At 42.4% G+C, this 22656-nt stretch overlaps 1 protein-coding gene and 1 long non-coding RNA gene across 9 annotated transcripts in view; one reads left to right on the top strand and one right to left on the bottom strand.

Moving 5' to 3' along the window:
* Positions 1–15615, top strand: part of KIAA1210 (acrosomal protein KIAA1210 homolog) — a 53876-nt gene extending 38261 nt beyond the window's left edge. For 7 of the 8 annotated variants that reach the window (XM_046940792.1, XM_046940791.1, XM_046940789.1 and 4 more), the window contains 7 exons: positions 409–474; positions 3825–4034; positions 5176–5278; positions 6843–8426; positions 9184–9335; positions 9757–9859; positions 13497–15615. In XM_046940792.1, coding sequence (XP_046796748.1) covers positions 409–474; positions 3825–4034; positions 5176–5278; positions 6843–8426; positions 9184–9335; positions 9757–9859; positions 13497–13669 — 2391 coding nt within the window. In that variant the 3' untranslated portion in view covers positions 13670–15615. The remainder of the gene's footprint in view (positions 1–408; positions 475–3824; positions 4035–5175; positions 5279–6842; positions 8427–9183; positions 9336–9756; positions 9860–13496) is intronic. The other variant, XM_046940787.1, reaches the window with a different exon arrangement.
* On the bottom strand, positions 8185–22232 carry LOC124418364. The gene is made up of 3 exons (XR_006939197.1): positions 15864–22232; positions 8898–9006; positions 8185–8318 (listed from the first exon to the last, which is right to left on the bottom strand). It is a non-coding gene; the product is annotated as an uncharacterized LOC124418364 (long non-coding RNA).
* Positions 22233–22656: the final 424 nt, after the last annotated feature.

A 22656-nucleotide genomic window follows, 5' to 3' on the forward strand; every position in this document is an offset into this window, starting at 1 on the left:
CCATTCTACAGCAGATGCATGATTTTGGATTTGAGTGAATATGCAAGCATTTGTCAATTCAAAGTTCTTAAAACAATAAGCCCAAAACTAAAATAACTTCTAAAAATGTGTTGGTTCAATTCCTCATTAAAGTGCATGTTGCCCTGTTGCATATACACCCAGCAGAGCGTTTTGGTTCTTTGAGGTCAACCTTGAAGGCATATCTTGTCGCAGGATAAAGTTCCCCTACCTCATGTCTGGTCTCCAGTGAACAAATGAGAGGTATTCTGTGAGGTAGGGACTTTGAAGTCACCCTTCCTATAACTTTCCTCTTGTATTTTTTCATAATTTTAATGCTGCACACCCAGTCCCAGGTAATTCGTTGTGATCCTTCCCTTGACTTACCCTCTTCCTTATTTTATCCCACAGTCCTCCAACCCTGTTCAACGTCATAGCTCTTTGAGTTTAGGCGGGACAGACAGTGAAGATGAACAGGTAAATAGCTACTCTTCCTGCTAATAAACTTTCCTGAGATAGCATGTGTGATGTCTGTATGGAGCCATTACAGTACTCATTTTATCTATCCTGGGTTAGAGTATGTTGTAGCAAACTGTCCACGAACAGTCCAGTGTGGTGCCAAGGGTATTGAAATCATATCTCTCACAGAGTTTTCAGTAAGAACCAAATAAAGAAAGGCAGAAATCTACTGGTAAGGAGTTTGTGTGAACAGTGTAGGCAGCTCTGTAACACAGTATAAGTCTTTAAAGTTACAAAGCAGAAAACTGGATAGGATAGGAGGACTAGAAGCACTTCATTTCCTCTTCCATGACCCAGTGCCCAAATACCCAGCAGCACTTACAGCTTAATAACACCTGTCCACCAGTGGCTTGCAAGCAACGGCCTGCTTCTCATCACTGGCAGTAAGTGCAGGGTCCGTCCTTTTTACACCACATATTCCTCAGGAGAAGGTCTGCACTGATTTGCCATTTACTCTGGATGACAAGTGACTGTCACAAGAGCAAGTTCTGCTGTCAGGCGAACACATTCTATTCCTTGACCAGCCTGGCAAAATGTATCGAGGTCATGTTTTTGCTAGGTCCCTTGTTGGTATTCTCCTTGACTGTCCCTGCTGGTTGGAGCTGAGTAGAGTTCCTGCCCACCCCACGCTCTGAAACGCTTAGTGCCAGCCCACTGCTAAGGAAACTCCCTCCCATCTCCTCCTTCTCCAGCCTTTGAAAAGGGAGAGGGATACCAGCTCAGCTTCCCTGCCCACGGTTGAGACCAGGTGTTTTTCTGCATAGTCATCCCTGGATCCTTTCATTTAAGAATGGAAAGATAAAGTAATGATTCCCACTTCTAGCTGACTTCTGGTCAGACACCTCTAGAGCCCAAACTGATCTAAGTAACTTAGATTACCATTACTTTCTAATAACATACCTTCCTTATTGTTACTTTCACGTATCTTTTGTTAACGCAGCTCCTGTTTTACACTTTTACTAAAATACTCCGTTCTGTAAGCCTGCATACTGTTTATTCCTTACAGTGTAAAAAAAACCTTTTCTTTCCGACATTGCAGTTTCAGAGCTATTTCGGTCTTTCATCCTCATCCCCTGTGAGAAAGAAAGGTGGGAACAGAAGAAAACTTTTTTCCCTCTTCCGTACTTTAGAGAATTCTCCTGCTGAAGGGTTCTTCCTTTTTCTTACCAGCTCCATAGGAATCTGGCTAATTTCTACAGTGCAGCATCCGTTTCTTTACCCCAGTATTTTTTTGGTGAGCAGTTTGGCTTAGCAGAAATCCTCCTAATATGTTTATCAAAAATAAGAGTCATAATTCCAAAGCAGTCATTGGTTGTTTTTTTCAGTAGCATTTGTAGGTCTTTGTGTAATGCCAAGATTTGAACTAGTAGAACGAGTTGCTACATGGAATGACCTCATCCCAAAGATGAGAAAAATGTTGAAAAGCACCAAGAACTCAACAAAAGTTATTCCATTTAATAACATGTTTGCGTTTATTAAAGGAAAATTTGTTCCTAAGCAATGTGAATCTACACAAAGTTTACATTTTACTGTTGCCTTGATTTTGATGCAGAGGATAATTACTGAACATCTTCGCCCTCTGCTACGTTACTGGGCTTTTCAAGACCTCCATGCTGTGTGAAAAACCCTGATACGTCGCTTGTGTCAGTTCTTGGAGGCTTCTGCATTTATAAATGCCCACTTTCTGGTTAACTGGGGATAAATCTGAGGCTGTCAAAGCCGGTATCAGGTGACTTTGCAGGGACATTGACCAGCACTGATGCTGCTTTGCCAGAGAGCCTTTAGAGAAATCTAACTTCCTCAGTGGTGTCTTCAGCCCAGTGTGAATAAAACCAAAGCAGGGCCTCCACTTCTGTGGCCGGGAACAATTTTTTGGCACAAACGCTCTGTAGGAAATGTGTCTCACAGCACTGTCTGTGCAGGGTCCCATCACTGCATGAGAACCAGTACCAAATCTACCTTACACTTCAATACTGGTGCGCAAAGCCTGTCTCTGCTCCACTGTTGGTGAGAGAAGATACCAATCATCAGTCAATGCTCACAGGAAAAAAATATCCTGAATATCCTCAGTGGCATAGACTATATACATCTGCCATTTATAACAGCAGTGCCTCAGATGCTAGTTTCAGGTGGTTTGTATATTAAATAAGCAGAATCGTGGTTCCATAATTGAAAGGCAGAAGAACTTGAATGTGATCCTTTCGAGTTTAGCATAACATTGATCTTATAGAGTTTTAGTAATAACTTATTTACTAGATGTATTCTTCTTTGTCTTTTCACAATGTATAAAACTTTCATGAGCAGAATTTCAGACATTCTATTATAATTTGTTTCAGACCTATGATGGCATAGAGAATAAGGAAATGAGCTTTACTTGCTTTAAACACAAAACAATGTACTTAGACAGTTTTTGTAGCTCAGTTGGTAAGATGCTCTCAGTATCTTTAGAACTTTATCAGCATACATATGCTTTACATTCCATGCAGTATCTCACGCTTAAACCAAACCAAAATTGGAATGCCGAGTCCATGGCTGTTTCACATGCTTTTGTGGCCGAAGCCAAAGTAGCAAGTGTGTTTGGCTGAATCAAACTTGTTGGGCATGTGTGACTTTTTGCAGGTCTGCATTTCAAATCAGTAACAGTACCAGTCCCACTACATGTTTAGGGGTTTCTCTACAAGCACTTCTGTAAACGCTGTATTTTGATCATTTAATCTAAGGTTGCTGCCATTTAGTTCCCCAGAGAAGCACTGATATGAGGACAAGATCCACATCACTGTGTGGGAGATGGTTCTGGGAGACGTGTTGGAGAGAATCATTGGTTTTTATTCTGGAGAGTGATGTTAAGAGCAAAGTGGTTGTGGTAACTTTCTCAGAAGTAGAAAGAATGAGGAGAAAATACCCATAGTATTGTGGCTTTTTAATAATACATTCCTGCATTGTGTCTCATTGTCTGGAAGAAAAGGCAGCTATAAAAACTGCACCAGTGTCTCCTGCTGGTGCATATATATATTGCAAATGGCTTCTCAGATAGTAAATGGGAAGGGGCAGCTGAGGCACTTGCAGTGAGCATTTCTCATTTCTGTGTAATATACAGCTGTGAACATGCAGAACTGAGGAATCACAATGAAGAAACAACTTTAGATGTGCATAGACATTAGACATGCATTAGACATTAAAGTACGGATTTATGTCCAAAGACACAGCCATTTCAGGCTTCTGAAACAAAGTAAGCTAGCAAAGGAATGATGTTTCAGAGCTGTGGTGAGGGTGAGCAAAACGTACAGCGGCATGTCTGTGTTTTACAGATACCTTCTGAAGCTTCCTCTCGGCCCATCAGTCCTTCAGCCTCTGCTGCTGTAGGGGCTGCGGGCTCACGGGGCAGCAGCTCCCTTCCCATTGACTTCACCATCCCTGCCAGTCCCCTCGGCTGCCTGGACACCTCCGCTGCCCGGCACCGCATTGCCATCAACCCCCGGAGACAGAAGGGCTTTACCAACAAGAGCCAGCAAAGCCAGGTGAGTGTCCTCTGGAAAAGGATTGCTGTGCAGAAAAAACGTGCTCGCCTTCCTTTACTTTTTCCCTTCTGGAAATAGGTGGCACGCCACATATTTTTCACCAACCCATTACTTCAGTGTAATAGGTGTTGAATAAAAGGGCAACTTAATTTTTTTCATTATTTAGTCAAAAAGGTTGCATGTTACACTTCATTTGTAAAAACATCCCTATTGTTTGAAAGCTTGTTTTCAGTTTTAAAGGATCCCAGGCCTATTTCTACAAACAATTTCAGATTATCTTTGGTCTAATTCTCTGTATGCCAAAGGAAGGGTCTTAGGAAGGGTTGTGCCTTTGCTTGTGGGTATCTGTTGTTGAGATGGATGAAAACAAAAAAATGCAGGAAGTCTTGCACTGTCTCTGGGTGCCTGAGAAAGTGTACTTGAGTGATAGTGGGATGAGAGATCTCCTGAAAACGAGAAATTACGGTGAGAGCCTTATCCTCCTGCCCTCTAGGAAATGTGAAGGTGACGTTTGGCAGAAGGAAAGGCAGCAGTCAATCTGAAGGATGAAGGAAAAAGGAATAACCCTTCTGTACTGCATGTTGCCCTCTGCATCAGAGACCCATGCATGGCAATCTGTCCTGGAGGTAGAAGTGCCCCACTCTGAGGAAGGGAGGGAGTGTTGGAAATTCAGGAAGACTGGAATATAGAATGAGGTTTGCTTGGAAACTTGGGCCCTGTAGCATCTTTGCCGGGTGTTCTTTGTGCTGCAGTTGGTGTAGCTGTAGTGCTGAAGGAGAAAAGCTAATTCGAATGGTGGTCAGAGGTACCAGAAGTGGTGGTGATGCCTCTGTCTTGCTCTGTTCTATGTCATCAGGTGGCTTGAGTGATCTCTTCAAAACATGTTCATTCTCTCAGAGTACATGAATATCAAAGTGTTCCAGACATTCTAGAGACATCATGGGCTGCCTTTGACAGTTTAGAATGTGAATGATTTCAGGCTTCTTAACTGGAATAGCACGTTACCCACAGTGTTGGTAAATTATAGATGGCAGATTTTGTTTCTAAATGTTCTGTGTATTCAAAAACATGCATGTGTGTGTATAAAATACAATTTTTGTGCATTATTTTTTAATTAAAACATCTTTCTGCACTTCATTAGGTGGAACACATAGAAAAAGAAGCATGCCTTCGTGCAACTCCAGAAAAGAAGGGAAATCCAACAGAATTACTTGAGAGTGACCAGCATAAAAGCGATTGGGAAGGTAATGCAAGCTTGTGACTTTCCAAAACAGTGGATTGAACTCTTCCATAATAGGCCGACATGACCTATTTGGGCTGAGAGTTCTTTCAAACCAGGCACCTTCTCGGTTTTATACTTCAAAACCAGTCCTGGCTGCCGAAGTGTGATGCTGACATCATATTCTCCAGTCAAACTGTGGTGCTGAAATGGTGATCTTTGAAGACAGCTTAAAAAAATAAGTGAGGTGAATGTAGCAGGTTCAGAAGTACCAGTGCTACACACAGACTAGTTCACATTGGCTGGGGATGAGTTCCCTGAAACTCAGAAGAAAACAATCTCAGCATTGCTCCAACCCAAGCCATTCTGTGATCCTAGGATTCTGTGATTCTGTAATTGTATGTTACATGTGTAAGGTGATGTTAATTGGCTTGTTTACTAGACCTTCCTCTCCTGCCTCCCCTCTTATCATTTGAATAATATCTAAGTACCTGTGGTAAAACAGCTGTAATCTAACTTGTAAAAACAACAGAAATTTCTGCAGAATAATGCATACATTTTTACTTAGCACTATATTAAAAGTGCACTGACTGATGGTAATGCCATAGTGTAGTGGGAATGTTGGCATCTTGTTTTCAGGGCAGACTCAGGGCCTGACCCTGTGGGATGTTAAATGTCTCTAGCTCAAGAAATTGGTGTCTGTCATTTGCATGCAAAGCACTGAGGATTCCTGCTGTTTCACAGGAGTGAGGATCAAATGGAGCACACAGATATCAACTGCCTGCTAGCTGGGCATCTCTATGGCATTAATTTGAGTCTGCTGTACGCAAATTGTGTTTTAGTCTTGCACATGGGGAGGAGTAACTGCACACATCAGCACAGGTTAGGGGCTGACCTGCTGGAGATGAGTCTGAGTCTGCACTTGAAGGTGTCAGCTGTGATGGTGTCTTGCTGGTGTATTTCTGTCCCAGATTTCCCAGATCTCAGTGCAGGCTGGTAGGTCTCAGGTGCTCAGGGAGGATTGGATTTACTGTACCCACACTGTATAGTTGGTAAAGGGTAACATCAGCCCCAGAGGAGCTGCTTATCTCACTCAGTGTGCATGGATTACCTGTCCCTACAGCCGTCCTGTGGGCTGCTTCACAGAGACACATCAGAGTTACTCCGTGTGCGGACATCCCTCTGCCATGCAGGTGCTCAGCAGCCCTGCTGCAGCTCCAAGAGGCTGTGCTACCTGATGCTGAGATCCTCTGCTCAAATACAAAACAATCCTCCAGATCAATCTAGACAGCTGTTTTAGGTATACACATGAAGAAATATCTAGGGAAATCCAGATATCCAGAAATCTGTGTGTTAGCCTTACAAATAGGGATGTGAAAAGAACTAAACAGCCAGTGATTAGGTACACCTTAAGCAGACAACACTCACTTAACTTTATTTTAAAATATGCTTTTAACACCTGTTTTTCTCAGATAACAGCAACCAAACATGGGAAAATACTGCTAAGTAACTGTGTATCTGGTATGAATTACTAATATAGATGGTGCTTGAACCTTGAAGTTCACATTCTTCTCTTTTGTTCAATATAGACTTATCAGCCCACGTGGAACATGATGCAAAGGGAGGTGGTTCTAAGGAGACACCGAGTGTAAAATGTCCTGCTGATGCTGACCCCAACTCCTACAGTTCCACACTTGTGGCAGAAGACTCTTGTACTCTGCTGCAAGAAGATGCATGCCTTCCAGATGTGGACCGTCACTGTAATGCAGCCACATCCCTTCTGAGACCCGAGTCTCCTCCAGTGAGCGTGGGGGAACAGCACAGTGCTGCAGTGCCTCACTGTTCAGATGAGGCTGCTGGGGAACTGAAATTACATCAGCAAAATACCAATATGGAAGTATCTGCACTTCCAAAATCTCAACAAGTTGAAGCAGGAGCTGTTGTGCTTCCAGGTGTACTAGCAGCAGACTCGTTTAGCAGTGGCATGGAAATGGAGAGTATAACTTTATTAGCATATGTTGCACAAAGGTCCCCAGCAAAATCTGTGGACCAAAATGTCAGAGACCGGGAAAAGGGGGGTGCAGTATTTATTGGCAAAGTAGAAGCTTCTCTGGGTCCTAGTGAGAGCTGTTCCAACCAGTCTGTCTTAGATACTGCTCTGAGCACTTCACAAGTTGCTGTAGCTGATTCAGAATCTTCTTCTGATGTCAAGACAGTGGCTGTTTTGAAGTCTGAAAACAGCTCAGCAACAAAAAATGACAACGAAACTTGTGAAAATACGGAATTTCAGCCATCCAAAAGCAATGCGGGAAAAAAAATAGACACTGCTGCGTCTGTGTTAGAAGCAGATTGCGTGCTACCTCCCAGCAAATTGGAAGTATGTTTTAAAGCAGAAATACCTTGTCCTGTTTCAAAGGATAACCACGTCAGTCAGCAAACCTGCGCATCGTACGCTTCTGAAAAACTTTCCATTGAAAGTCTGGCCTCTTCAAGTTTGGCTGGATTGACATGTAATGTTTCTTCTAATGATGACTGTAAGGAGTACCAGGTAAGCATCACAGCTTCTCAAAGGAAACCAGAGAAAGACAGTCAATCCTCAGAAGAAAATATACAAAGTCTGATAAAGACTGCTGCTGCGAAACCAGTTAGGTTTACCATTGCACCTGCATGGCAAAGATCTCTCTCAGGAGGTTCAAATTCAAAGGAAGATTCCTATACCAGAAGTTCCCCAACCTCCCCTATAAGACCAGAGTTATTTGAAGGAATAACAAAAGAACATGCAGTCATCCAGGATTCTATGAAAAACAACTCCAACAGATTTGATCGAGATTGTAAGGATGGTGATTTGCATTTGAATTCTTCTCTGGAATGGGCTGAGCGTGAAGCAAAAAATGTTGAAAATCCATTTGGGGTCAAACTAAGGAGAACATCTTCTTTACTGAAGTACCAGAGTGAAAGCCGTGCTGAGTCTCCAAAGCTGCTCCCCTCAGCTGCTCCCACTGCTTCTGCTGCAGTGAAGGAGGATCAGAAGCCAGCAGGTGTTGGGAAGCCACCTCCAAGCCTTCCTGTCAGCACAACATCATTTTTGAAACAAGCCGATCTAGAAGACAAAAGTTCTCCCAAGACAAGATCAGAAGAAGGGACAAAGAAGCAAAATGGTACTAAGCCATCAGGTATTTATGCTGTACTTTTGTTCAAACATTGTAGAAAGCAGAGGCCACGTAAGACCTTTGAAAGAATGGCAAACAAAAGATAAAATCCTCTTGAAGAGGACCAAATTCAGCTTTGAGTTTGTTATTACCATCATTTCATAGCTTGTTGTAACCAGTTGAGAGAATTCTTGGCTTATCTTAATGAGGGGTGTGTTCCAGCAAGAATAATATCAGAATAACAGCTTAAAAGCATCCAGAACATTTCTGGTGCAACCTATTTCTGCATATAGTTGGAGTTTTAATGCAGCTTTGTAGAAGTTGCCGCTGTTCTGTAGTTAATTTCCCAGACTGTGGCAGTTCAAACCTTAACTAGGAGTTGCACTGGGCATGTTTTTTTTTTTTTTCCCTTCAGTCACTTAATTTAAAATACTCAAAAGGCAAAATGGTAGCCTGTGTTTTACAGCCTAAATGAAAAAATAATGGTTATCTTACTCTAATCTGTGATGTAAGGATGTTGTTTCAAAGGCAAAATCCGGTTCACAATGGTCTCAGTGGGAGTTCCGCCACTGACTTAAACGGAAGCAGAGTTGGGTAAAAAACTCTAGAATAAACAGAAAAATGGTTATTGCCAAGGACAGGATCATCAGGGAAGGTAATTTTATCTCCCCGGTGTTCGAAGGGTATTACAGAAGCAGAAGGATTTAAAACAGAAAACACTATAGCTTTGGGTTGACTTGACCTAAATCCCTTCTTTATTTCAAAAATACTTCTCTTATAGAAAAAGTATCCTCTCTACATTTGGAAACTGCTTCCTCTGAGCCGGCTTGGATCTCCATGGCAAAACTAAAACAAAAGGGTTTCCAGGGCCACCCTCTTGCCAAGGAACAGAAGGCTGAAGAGCAGACCTCGAGCAAAGTTGATGAAGAGGAGGTACAGTACCAAGTAAAGTTATCTGGGGGTGAATCCTTCACCAAGAGCTGCTGTGCAGCTCAGCAGCTTTCTCACTATTGGTGCCCTACAGACAGCACTCACTGATCTGCTCCAGTGCTTTTGCTTCATTGCAAAAACTGTACTGAAAGTCTGGCTTCTCCACTGGCTCTTGAGCATATTTCCTGTGCAAGCCTTAAATTCCTGCTCAGTGAGAAAGTGAGGATAACTTGCTTGCATGTACAGTGACCCTGTATTTGTAACAACTATCTTACTTCTTGCCCTCTCCCTCCTGTCTGGCTTTTTCTGCATTTCCATAGTTAGGTTTGGAGATGCTACCAGAGCTCTAATGGCAAGCTTTCGGAACGCAGCTGTCTGTCAGGTTTCTTATTTGCATTCTCTTTTTCTCTTCCTCCTTTTATAGCAAGTCATCTGTGGTAGTGAGAACACACAGAAGAACATGCCTTCTAGCTTGAGGACTCAGGAGAAGAAACCACAAATGAAGACCAGTGTGTGTGCTGCAGCAGGTATTCTCTTTCAGCCACATCTTTACATAATGGATATAATTTACACCATATAATTTACACCAGTAAGTGGTAAGAGTGGTAGGGAATGGAGAGTGGTGATGCACTGGAACAGGCTGTGCAAGGAGGTGGTTGAGTCACCATCCCTGGAGGTGTTCAAAAACTGTGTAGATGTGGTTCTAAGGAACAAGGTTTAGTGGGCAATATTGGTGGTGGGTGGATGATTGGGCTACATGATCTTAGAGGTCTTTTCCAACCTTAATGATTCTATGATTCTATTCTTTTGGATAATCAGCATACTTTTTATGAGGCCTGTTCAGATTGTAGTTTGCATGTAAGTTGTATATTTGTTAGGTCATGTGTTTAAGTTTTATATGTACAGGCTTACTCAGCAGAGAAAGCAAATGATGCGCTTTCATCTCCACTGCCAGTTCATGGAATGGCATGTAAACAGGATGGTGATTTATTACTGGCAAAGATCAATACTAAAAAATATTTTCCAGGGAGCAGTTGAAGTTGGATAGTGTCCATAAGCGTGCGGCAAAAAGGTCAGGTCTTCTAGACCCCCAGTCAGCCAGGAAATATTGATGGGAGTGAAGTTGTTTAGTCTACAGAAGGACTTAATTTGCTGCAGAGAGGAAGCTCATGCCCTGCATGAGCTTAGAATGCACTGGGAAGGCTGAAAAACTATCTAACAAAGGAAGGACGGAATAGGATAAGGTCTTCTAGATAGTCTGCAGTTTCCATAGCTGGATGTGTTTAAGAAGAGGTTAGACAAATACCCATCAGGAATAATATAGGTACGAGTCAGTTCCACCCCTGGGAGAGCAGAGGCTGAAAGGCCCCTTTCCTGCCCTATTAACTCTGATTCTCTGTATGACAAAGGCAGGGGAAGAGTGTGACTCAGACTGTGACTCACATGCCTTTTCCAGGACTACTGCCGGGCTGCAGTTAATACCTCCCTGCTCACTCAGTGTGGTGCCAAGCACGCTCCAGCTAGGTACAGATAAGCCAGCTCTTCCACTGTACAAGCATCTTATACGAGCTGAAAACTACTGATTTCAGATGCTGCCTAACAAGATAAGAAAAGCCTCAGTATGTCAGAGAAGTGGATCTGATACAGATTTCTGTTGCTGACACTGTCACTATGAGGCCCCTTCCCCCTTACAATCCACAGCACCCAGAATTCTTGTTATTAGAGATACTAAGGAGTTACATCCCTACCTCTTCCCCATGGTAGCTGTTTATAGACCCTTTATCCCTTTTTGAGTTTACAAGTGCTACAAAATGAGCGTTCTCTTACTCCAGGCAGCTGACCAGCTGAGGATGTGCACCTATAGGGAGGCCCTATGTCACTTGCTAGCTGAACTATGGGGTAGGGGATGAAAATACCATCTTTTTTAGAAAGTATTCTGTTACAGGCCAACGTCATCACAGTTCTAGGTGCAAAGTGACAATTTTGCTCAGATTAAATGGCAGTTTTCCTTAAAAGGCTGTCCCAAACAGGCTGGATTTCTACATTGAATCATCCATGTCTTGGAAGCCATGCACCCTTCAGCAGAAGCCCAGAACTACACAAAGCATGCTGCTACTCATCTGGTAGAACTCATCCCGCCTGTGGGACTTGCAGCAGAATTAAAATTTTTCTGCGTCACCTCTTCCCAAGAACTGACCCAGTTTGCTGATAACCAAGGACTATTTCTCCCCTCCAGGGACAGCATTTTCGGGATAGTCTTCCACTCTTGGAATGTCACAGAGAACTCTAACCAGTGCTGATGTTTAAGGAAAGCGTCATTCCTTAACTACTCAGAAAACCACACTTTGGAAACACTCAGCACAATCAGCACATGAGCAGGAAGTTAGGAATCCCAAGTGTAATCTTTCCTCTTTCTATCCAGTTCCCATTAGTACAGCCAGCAGTTTACCCAGTTGAAGGTGCTGTTGGTGGAGGGGATATAGGTTCAGTATCCAGAGGAGATACTTATTTGGATTTTGCTTTTTGGCTTATGTTAACTTGAGCAGTTTTCTTTTCCCATGATAGATGGCTGAGGCATTGTGTGCGATTCTGCACATTCTGTACACAGCAGCAAAAGCCAGGACAGCTCAATGTCAGCTAAGATTGGAAACAAATTCCAAGAAATCAGATACTTATGTAACTGAGTGCAATAGGTTCATTTTGCTGTATGACGGCCCATGCCCACATGTTCCCATAACCATGTGAGGACTACCTAGCTTGCCTCTTCTCTCTTCCACTTTACTCTAAACATGGTGAGGTTTGTCTCCTGAAAAGTGAAAACCCATTTTCAAAATTTCAATATGCTTAAATTCCTATATCCTCTTAGATGTTTCCAAAAAATGTTCTGCACATGTAGAGCTGCAGACTGTTTTTAGTGGATAGTACACTTCCTCCATTATTCCTAAGTATAGCTTGCTTTTTACAAGGATAGTGGTGAGCTGGGGTTGTGAAAAGAGACCTCCTGCATGGAGATATGGAACTTCCTTGGCTTTGATCTGGTGTGTGGCTGATGGAGCTGATTGACATTTTTCATTGATTTAAGTGCGTACAAGATCAAGCTTCCTGCGTTTAGCATTGCTCAAGCCCCTATGTGGCCTCTGTTCTTGTGCTGGAGCACAGCAGCTTCATCTTGCCAGCCACATGCCACACGCAGGCTAATGGGGTATTGAGGAAATGTTTGAGTTTTCCCAGCTTGACTTAGACACAAAAATAAAGTCCTGTATGGGTTGAAAGGGATGGAGAGAGCAGAGTGTTGAAAGACTTGTGAACCATCTATCGAGAAATGTGAGCTGCACCTGTGATGTCCCATGCCAGGCTGTCTGAAGTCATCAGTCTTGAAAATTCTCAAAGAAGATGGAGGGAGGATGCCTTTTCTAAACAGTAACTCAAAGCCATACAATGAGAGTCCTATCTGCAGTCTTCTGCCCTTTGTGATGGTGCCAGGCTTGTGTTAGGCTGCAATTAAGAGGAGCACCTAGCTCCACCAGAATCCCACCTTCTTGCATTTGACCTCTACCTAGTATTTAACAATATTGCTGAAGCAGAATTGAAAACCATATACGAGTTTCTTTTAAGCCTTCAGTGAGCCTGGGGTGATCTTTGCCCTGCAAGTAGTTTGCTTCCATTTTCCTTCATATTCAGTAGTCTTATTCCTAGATATTCTTGCCAGTCATAGAGCAGAAGCCAGTGGAGCTCCTTGCTCGGCACTGTCATGGCAATTAAGAGTTTGAAAAGATTAAGAAATGAGTTAGCCCAGAAGATGTGTTATAAAAATACCTGGGGCTATAGTCTCCAGGTTTGAAGAATTTTGAAGAACATCTTCATACATCAGGGGCTACACACTTGCTGTTAGTACTGAGGAGAAGATTCTTATGCAGACAGCTTTGTCAACTAAAAGCTTGATACCATTTTTTTCCATTGCAATAGCTAGTCCTAGCCTTCATTGTAGCAGGACCAGACAGCGCCGATGATATCCAGTTTAGTAATTTCTCTGACTTTTTATTCTTGAGTCACAGACATTATGGGCTGTAAAATGATTTTCTTTCCAGAGAAGGAAGTATTATTGGCAGAAACTGAGTTTTTAACTCTCTAGCCTTCTGATGAGTGATATCTTCTTGTTGGCAGGTAAAGTTGGACCTATTGCTCAGGAAGCATCTGTGATTCCTGCTGTTGAAAAGGAAACAAGACACTCTTCTAACCTGCCAATGGCACCATGCAGTCCTGCTGAACCACCCTGGCTATCCCTGGCCAAGAAGAAAGCCAAAGCATGGAGTGAAATGCCCCAGATTGTACAATAGCAAATGACATGGGCATCCTTCTTTGTATCGGCAATAGCTGCATTAACTCCATTTAAATCCTTCACTGTGATCTTTTTTTTTTTTTTTTTTTTTTTTGAGAAATTAGAGCCTTAGAACTTTTGTTCAGGCTGCTGTATGTAAATATACAGTGAAGAAATGCTGTCCGGGGCTTAATTTTGAAGTATTAGCAAGCAGAGCATTTTCTACTACCAACTACTAGGAAAACATGATCGTTATGTCATACACTTACGTATTTGACTAAAAGACACTGATGTTCTAAGAAGATATGCTTCAGGGCTTTTGAAATGTTTCCTGTGCTAAATATGTTTTTAAAGTTTCCATGAACGATCTAGTGTTTTGTGCAATGTGGTTTTGGCTAAGGAATTAATGTGTGCTATAAAATAGATATGGTGCTGTACACTGATGCATCATCATGACTCACGGGCATTGATGTCATCACACTTGTGTGTAATGCTTTAAGATGGGCAGTCTGCATTTGCTTCTGATTGCTAATGGATCTATTTTGTGATAGCTGTGGCGTCCAAACAGCACTGTGAGTTGGAGTAATTTTGTCTTTTGGATAAATTGAAATCACAGTGCTGTGGCTCAGTGATGCCAGGTGGAATGACCCAGAGCCACATGCCTCCTTTTCTCTCCCACGTGCTAGAAAACCACCGTGCTCTAAGCATACACTCTGTTTTTGATTGTATGTTTGGAAATCTGGAATAATCTACCAAAAGACCCCACAAGCCAAAACAAAACAATAAAACCCTCCTTCCTTTAATTATGGCAAAGAATGGTTTCTTTTTTGCGAGGTTCATCAGCAAACTTTCTCTCTTAAAGAGTGGCATGGGGATGGAAACTATTTGCTACCTGGAAACTGATACCATGTTTTCAACAAAGGCCACTCCATTTTTCACATTCTTGTGTGATAAAGGGGCAGCTACTTTCCCCTGTGAATCATCTATCTTTAACTGGTACCCCAACATCAGTCTAAAAATGCCATCATTGAAGGGAGCAGGCTATTGAAAGAAAAGCTTTATAAAATGATGTAAGTGGCTTAAAACACAACAGCACCTACTGGTTCTTTTTGGTTTTTTTGCAGCATTGCACACTTACAATTTTTGTTTACAGTCAGTGCAAAATTTGAAGGCTGACTTGGCCGATGGGCAGTTTTCAGCTGGATAGGTGGTGGGTATTTTTGAGGAAGAAGTTAGGGGATTAATTGCAAAACAAAAAGCAGGCTTATTAGGAAGACTTCAATCTTCCAGTCTTGGCCTGAATTTAAATATATAGATCACGATAATTGAAAACAATATTAATTAGGAGCTAGATTGTGGACTTTTCTGTATAGGTGAAAACTTACCCAAGTGGGCTCACTGAAGCTATAGATTCTGTTTATTGCATCCTAACACAAAAAAAGAGTGAGAGATTCACTGCTGGTTTGTTAATCCAGGCCTATTTTACTACTTGTTTTCCTTATTTTAACAGTAATTTCTTCTTTTGCAAAGATCTGAAGCATCTGTATGTCTCTGAAGCTTTTGAGTGTAATGTAAATGGACATACTCAGCTTTGATTCCTGAAGTTCTGCCCAGCTGCCATCCCATCAGACACTTACTGACCCCGTGTAAAATACATGTATGTCTTGTATGTCTTTATTCAGCAAACTCCTCTTTTGGTTAGTGTGGATTGTGGTCCTTCCCCTAAAGTACTGCAAATGTTACTAGAATCTGTCTGTCCCTGTTTTTGTTTTGATCTTGTTTCCTTTATGTATGTACATATGCTTTTGTAATCCTTGTCTTGAAGGAACCCATTTTGTATTCCACTCTCATTTTTATTTTACTATTAAATGTGGTTGTCAATGGTGATGATACAATTCCTTTGAAACAGTAAGCAATAGATGGCCCTCCTTCATTAAGGAAAAAAATAAAGAGGTATTTGCTTAATATGTACTCTCTATGTATGCTGCATAGATCTTGTCTTGGGATGATTTTGTGTGGTCTGGCACTTATCAGCACAGGTGGTCATACTAATAAGGTTTTCTAAATCTATTTAAAAACATAAAACATCATCAGAGGGCTGATGGCTACTTTTGTTCTGGGGCTGCTGCAGCTCCTGCAGGTCATGGTCAGCTTGAGCTGATGCGGTCACAAGAAACTGAATATTCATTTGAATGGGTTTCAGAGTTACTCACCAGCCACTGGAAGACTGCTCAGGGTTGCTTTAAGAAAGAAGGAAGGAACATGAGAATCACGTGATGCTGCATTTGGTATTTACTTGCCTTCTGGGTTTCTGAAGTTATTTTATTCCAGTTCCTTTCTGCAGCCAAGAGGACAAAAAGCATGGAGAGGAAGAAACACGAACTAGACCCATCTAACCACAAGATGAGGTTTTAATATCAACATTGAATCATTGGTGATTTATTGATACGTTTATAAAAGCTGACTGTTGCATTTGTGAGTCTCTGACTTCCCATTGCCCACTTGTAGACTGTAGGTGATGAATGAGCACAGATTACCATAGTAAGCTCATTCTGCATGGTTTTAAAAAAACCCAAACCAGCACGATTATTTACAAACAAAATCACTGCTTTTGGAAATAAGCTGCCTCAAAGTCACTGCAAGGTCACGTTGCCAAGAGTGTAACTGAGGTTCTGTGGCTCAGGGCCTTCAGCAAAGGATCTCTAGGGCTGCCCCTGGGATGCCCTGCGCTCAGGGCTGGCACTGGGTTTCAGCTGACGTTGGTGCTCCCGTACAACAGCAGAGGGTGCTAGTGCCATCCCCAAGGAGAACAGGGCTTCTGGGTGTTGCAGAAAGCAGATTTCCACGTGCAACTCACTGTACACTATCACAGTAGGGAGACTGGAAGCTTTTGTGAAAGTGGAAGAGACAGAGTGAGGTGTATTGCTGTTTGTGATACGATGGAGGTTTTGGAGCTATGAAGTATGAAAAAAAGCTTTATCTCATCACAAGGAGCCACTGAGAACTGGTGCCACTGATTGGGACAGGTAGTGAGTTCAGTTGCCGGAGGTAGCCGTGCAGGAAGATACATGACCGTATCCAACAGTGTATCACAGTTTAGAATTTTAATTCTACAGCTTGGAAGGCCTGCTGCCTGGCCAAAGGTTGATCTTTGTCCCATCTAGATACAGGATCTGATTATTTTATGGGAGAAATTAGAGATACAAAGAGCAACTTGGCACGCACTTAGTTGGAGATTATGGAGGTTCCTCTTACTGTAACAGTGATCTATAATGACTTGGGCTAAAAGAGACTGTTATGTTATCATCCAGCTGTGAATCAACTTGGAATTAACTGGGTTTGCAGACAAGTAGGAATTAATCCATCTAAACAAAGAAAACAAACCCCAAAGACCTCCAAAACTACACACTGTAGTCCAACATTTTCATTACCAGAATGTGGCATAACATCTCCTTGAATATACCCAAAGAATCAAACTCTAAACTTCAGATATAACCATGGGGCCAGTGCTCATTTCAATGACCATGGTTAGGAGGAAGGTCTTAGAATAGTGAGGAATGGCTGACCATTCTGACAACTCTACTATCCTGTTTCCTGTGTCATGTTTAGACAGAGAGAGAGCCCCCTAAGTAGCAATACACTGTCTTTTTAATTGCTTAAACATATATATATATATATATATATTTAATATTGCAGTAGAACTTCTCAGCTTAGAAAGATTGAGCTTGTCCCATTTGCTCAGTTAAGTGCTTTGCAGATCAATACAGAAAAGACATTAGGACATTAGGCTGTGGTGATACTTTGTCCTTCAGAACTGTTATTGGAAGGATTGTAGTAACCATAGAAGCAATTAGCTGCCTACAGAGCCAGATGCATGTCCCTCTTTGTCTTTTCCTCTAGCATGTGGTACCCTACCTGCATTTACATTAGGCTTACCTTGGTTTGACAAACATCTCATCAATCGCCACCAAAATGTTGGTGATTATGGTGTGAAATCTCACACATTTAGGGAATCTTGACATCTGTTTAGGATTTTGGCCTTGGTTTCTTGCTTGGTACACTTGCATTTTATGCGCATTTTGGCTTGTACCCAAAGAGTCATTATTCATTATGGGGTATGGCTGTTCTTACAGCCTAGGTTAGTTCTTGCTGCAGAGGTGGAGTACAACCTGTTTTTTTCTTTCAAACATTTATAGAAATAAGCAGGTGAGATAAACTGCAAACTCCGAACTTGGGACACAAAACCATGCATCTTCACAGATGAAAAAAGTTGCTCAGGTATTTCCAGCTGGATGAATGAAGAGGGCATGGCTGAATGAAGGTGAATCTGTGGAAGAATGATGGTTCAACTCAAGAAACAAAAGGCTCAGAGGGGGATGCTGCAGTGCAGTGCTTGAAATAGCAGTGCTGTGCAATGTAGCTTCTAAGAAGGGAGCTAAGCCAAAGTTCCACAGCTTCTCCCAACTTGAGGGGCAGATTATTGATTATGGAAATAGTGAGATGCTATTATTGCTCCTATTGTGTGAGGAAGGATTTAAAAATAAATACTTTTGATAGCTGTTTTCTTTAGAGGCAGTTCAGAAAAATCTACAGGCAGTTTACGTAAACAGGATTATTGACCACCAATTCCTACTCTGATCTATGAGCCAAACTAGCCCCAAAACAACAAGTAGGTATGAAACACCACTGAAGTCATGGAGTATTTCATTAATATGATTTTGTCTGAAATAGAAATGAAAAAGCAAAAAGAAGGGACTGGTACAAACATTCCAATACAGAAGGCTGTTCCACACCTGAAACACTCATCCTTTCTTCTCTCTGCCTCAGAATAGCTCCCTAGAGAGTTTCTCGCTAAACTTTTTACCTTTTCATGTATGGCATCAAACCTACTTTTTCTTAACTTGTTTTCTAGTTAGCCATGTCTTACAGGAATCCAGTGAAAAGCTAACAAGTCCAAGATTGCATACCTGTCAGTATTGGCAATGCCCCTCTGTTTAGAAGTCTCCTTAACCTATTTTGTTAAGCAATTCTAGTTGATACTCCATTAGGTTTTCCCGACTGTCTTATTTTGGCCACCAAATAAGTTTTAACTTGCAGGTATTTTTCCAACACAGCAGGGTGAGGTTGTGTGTTTCCAAATTAGAAGGTTTCCACATTTCTATGGAATATGTTTCCGTAGCACTGAGGTAACTCTTTCCCAGATTACACAATAAGGCCATTGTAGCAGTGGCAGCAATGTATGGGAAAGGGTCGAAGTCCTGGGGCTGTGTTGTGTTTCCATAGAGCTCCTCGCAGCAGCCTTCCTTAATGGTGCCATTGGCACTGGCAGAACCAGCAAGCAGGAGATGTTGCTGGCTGCCTTCTATGAATGCGTCACTCCCGCTGGCCTAAGTACTGACTGTACGTCACTCATGACGTGGGCAAGTGAAGAAAAGCAACAGTCATTGAGAAGCAAATGAAGGGGGAGATGTGCCCCCCAGAGGGTCAGAGTGTTATCAGTTGTACATGCAGGGGGAAACAACTTCTGTGGGCTTTGTGAGCTGTGAAAGTGTGTTTTATTCATATGAGAGTAAATGAAATGACTTCCCTGTCACAAGTAAATACACAAATTAGGAAATATCTACATAAAACCAGAGCTGCATTTTAAACACAACAGGCACTTACTCAGCTTGGTGCCTGAATCATACATACTGCAAAGGAGGAAAACACACGATCTGTTTTAGAAGAACATTTGTAACGTGATGGAAAGCAGAGCAGTGACAGCAGAGCAGCAAGGCCCTAGGCTGCAGCAAGTGAGAATTCACCCAAATGAACAGCTGCGGGCATACAGATAAAGGAAAGAAGCTGCTTACCTTCAGAAGTCCTCAGGTATGCAGAGATCTCCAGAAAGACCACACGCCCATTTCCACTGCCAACCCTTAAATGAGCTCTGGGAAGGGGTGGATCCTGGCTGCACCCTTCCAGTCACTCAGCTGCACTGCATGCACCTGAGCTCCCCTGGGTTGGCCCTGCCTTCCCACCAAGTGCTCAATCACTGATTCAAGGTGTGACTTAGCATTTCCACTACAGCATTCCATAGGCTAACAGAGCTCCAAGATCAGCAACCTGATCTATATTTGCATGGAAAGAAACCAGAGGTGATGAAAACAGAGCTTCATTTTCTGTGTTTTCCATTTTGACAGGACGATTTATTACATAAGCACTCTTAGTGTTATGATCCCTTATGAAAACAAGTGTCTCCTTGCTTCACTTTGTTTATAAAAAAAGAGCTCTGGCTGTGAAGATGTGCTACATACAGAGAGAGAACAATCAACAGGAATATTTGCATTGCATATTAAGTGCTAGGAATACTGACATCATTTTTCACTTGCTACTTGTTTAATAGTTTCAGAGCATAACTTACTGCCAAAGCCCAGATTTTACGAAGCACTCTGGCAAGGATCAGAAAAATGTGTTTTTTGATAATCATATTATAACCACTGCTGGGAATGATGCATTAAAGAGGAATTACTTAATGATAACTTTATATGAGACTGTAGTAGAGCAAGACATTGGTACATTCCTTTATAAAAATGAAGATATGTTTCTAGTCTCTCCTTCCACTTGCATATTCTACCTGCTGACCTGACTAGAAATGTCCTTTAATTCCTACATCTATCAGCTGGAAGCAGTAAGCTTTGTGGCCCTGCTCGTTGACTTCCCTTCAAAGTAGCGGATGGCAAACTTCCTGCCATCTCCTCTGAGCCTCTGGGTTAAATGCAATTCTGTAGCATAGATCTTTGCTCCATATCATTCCCAGGGACCTCAGGGAGGACATGTCCATGTGCTACACATGGACCTTCCCACATCATGCGGACTCCAGCACACAACTCGGGGTGTAAAGTGACAGGGGCTGCTGTGACAAAGGACGGTGTTGCCATCTCAAGCTCAGCCATCGCTGGATAGTGGGAAGTTGGGTGTTAGCACCTGGGAGTCCAGGGCTGGAAACCAGATCAGCTGGCTCTGGGGCTGTGATCAACCTCAGACCTCTTGGAAATGGCTTTGGCTCGTATAGCAGGGCCTGGAGGGCCTCGCTCCCCCCTAGGGAACATAGCACCACCAAACAGCGTGATCTGAAGGATCTTATGGTGTCAATCAGAAGCTCCAAGAAAATGCACTTTCCCTAAAACCAGGTTTGATAAGTTGCTTCTGGGAGCCTTTACAATCCAAACAAGGAGTAGCTGCACCATGCAGCATGCTTGCCTCTGCTCCAGCAGTCACTCAGCTCTGCAGGACCTTTTGCTTTTTGTCCATACAGAAGCTCCCTGCTGCAGTGCTGCAAGAGAAGTGTTTGTGCAGCTTCAGCACAAACATCTGAGTGAGCTTCTGCCAGGAATTGTCCAAATGTGATCTCTGATGTCCTTCATGATACGTTCAATTGACATGATGTGGTAGTTTTCCTACAGCAGAGGTGGCCACATGACTGCATGCACTGATTTGGCCAGTTCCATCCGTTCACATGAAGCAATGGTCCTGTTTGCAACTCCACTGGAGTCACTGAAGCAGACAGTGGAAACGCCATTTGTAATGCTGCTTTATATTTTTTTCCACTCTTTTTCATCTGGATTTCGCCTTTGGAGGCAGAGTGGAAAATGAGACAATACAGCCATACTGCCAGGACCAATTCATTTTTAGAGTCTGCCACTCCTTTTGAAAGACAGCTTGTGTCCCTGGAACGCTGGAGGCATGACAGACAGCGGGGTGGATCATGCTGCAGGGAACTCAGGCTGCCCTGAGCCCACAGCTCTCCCACCTGGAGTCAGTGGCTCTGCTCCTGCCCTGCCACTGCCTTGCAGGTGCAGAGCCTCAGCTTTTAGTCCCCCTTCCTGCAGTGCTTTCCTCGCTGTGCTGATGCAACCAAGGCCGTTGCGTAATAGCCTGGTCCTTAAAATGAGTTTTTCATGGCTTCTGCCATGTGAAAGATGTTGAGCCAGCGATGCTGGTAGCATGCAGAGCCAGAGCTTCTGGAACATCCCATTTCTGTGCCTTGTGCAGTGTCACTCAGTCTGATAATGGACTCACAGACTCCTTTGTGTTGACTGAGCAGATGAACCCAACAATTTTCCCAGATGGAACTGGTATTGCTATACTCTTGCATTTGTTTTTATTAACGTTATGGGTCTGTAACCACAGTTCTGCAGCAGAGATTTTCTTTCTGGGAGTGACTTAAGCAAGAACAGACTTGATGCAATTTTCCAAGGAAATGTAATATAACAAGAAGGATTTCAATGCTAAGTGGCACTCCAGGCTTTCTTTCAAATCTCAGGAACAACTCTGCTAGTCAGGAACAAATCTACGAAAGCCAATGGAATTAGTCTGGTCTAAATAAGATTATAACTGGGCTTTTTTTGTTTCTGTATTTTTCAAATATAAATCTCAGCATAGAACTTAGGGTCAAATCTTCTCCTGTGTATGCCAGTACTATGCTGAATTCGAGAAAAATTGTCCCAGATTCACACTGTCTGGCACTCTACAGTGAAATAATATTTGAAACACATATACCCATGCTTCCTAAGCAGCCCCTACAAAACTCAGCAGGTAACCAATAGCTGTTTCTTTCTAAAATAATCTCTGTTGGCTTCTTTGGGTTCCTTGATACCGTTTTTTCCCCTGACCTCTCACCAGATGAGACCAAAACCAATGCTGTGGTTCTGAGGGTTATGGAGCTATGAATCAGATGCAATGTTCTGGTCCAGCTCTGGATTTGAGATTCCTCAAAGCTTGGGAATGTTTGGAGGGGTTTTTATTTTTGTTCTTAACACCCTGTCACTTTCTAGCTCTTATGAACCATGTTAAACTGTTAAGCTATAGCCCAGGAGCATCGTGGCTGTTATTATCAACGTGCAGTCATCATTACTGCTACCATTAGCTTGAGCCTGACATTCTTGCTTTAATTAATCTGATTATGTTTAATAATAAATTGTAGTAACCCTTTCACCATATTTTTAACCAGTGAAGCTGCTAATC

This window comes from Gallus gallus, chromosome 4 (assembly GCF_016699485.2).
Source record: "Gallus gallus isolate bGalGal1 chromosome 4, bGalGal1.mat.broiler.GRCg7b, whole genome shotgun sequence".
Lineage (NCBI taxonomy): Eukaryota > Metazoa > Chordata > Aves > Galliformes > Phasianidae > Gallus > Gallus gallus.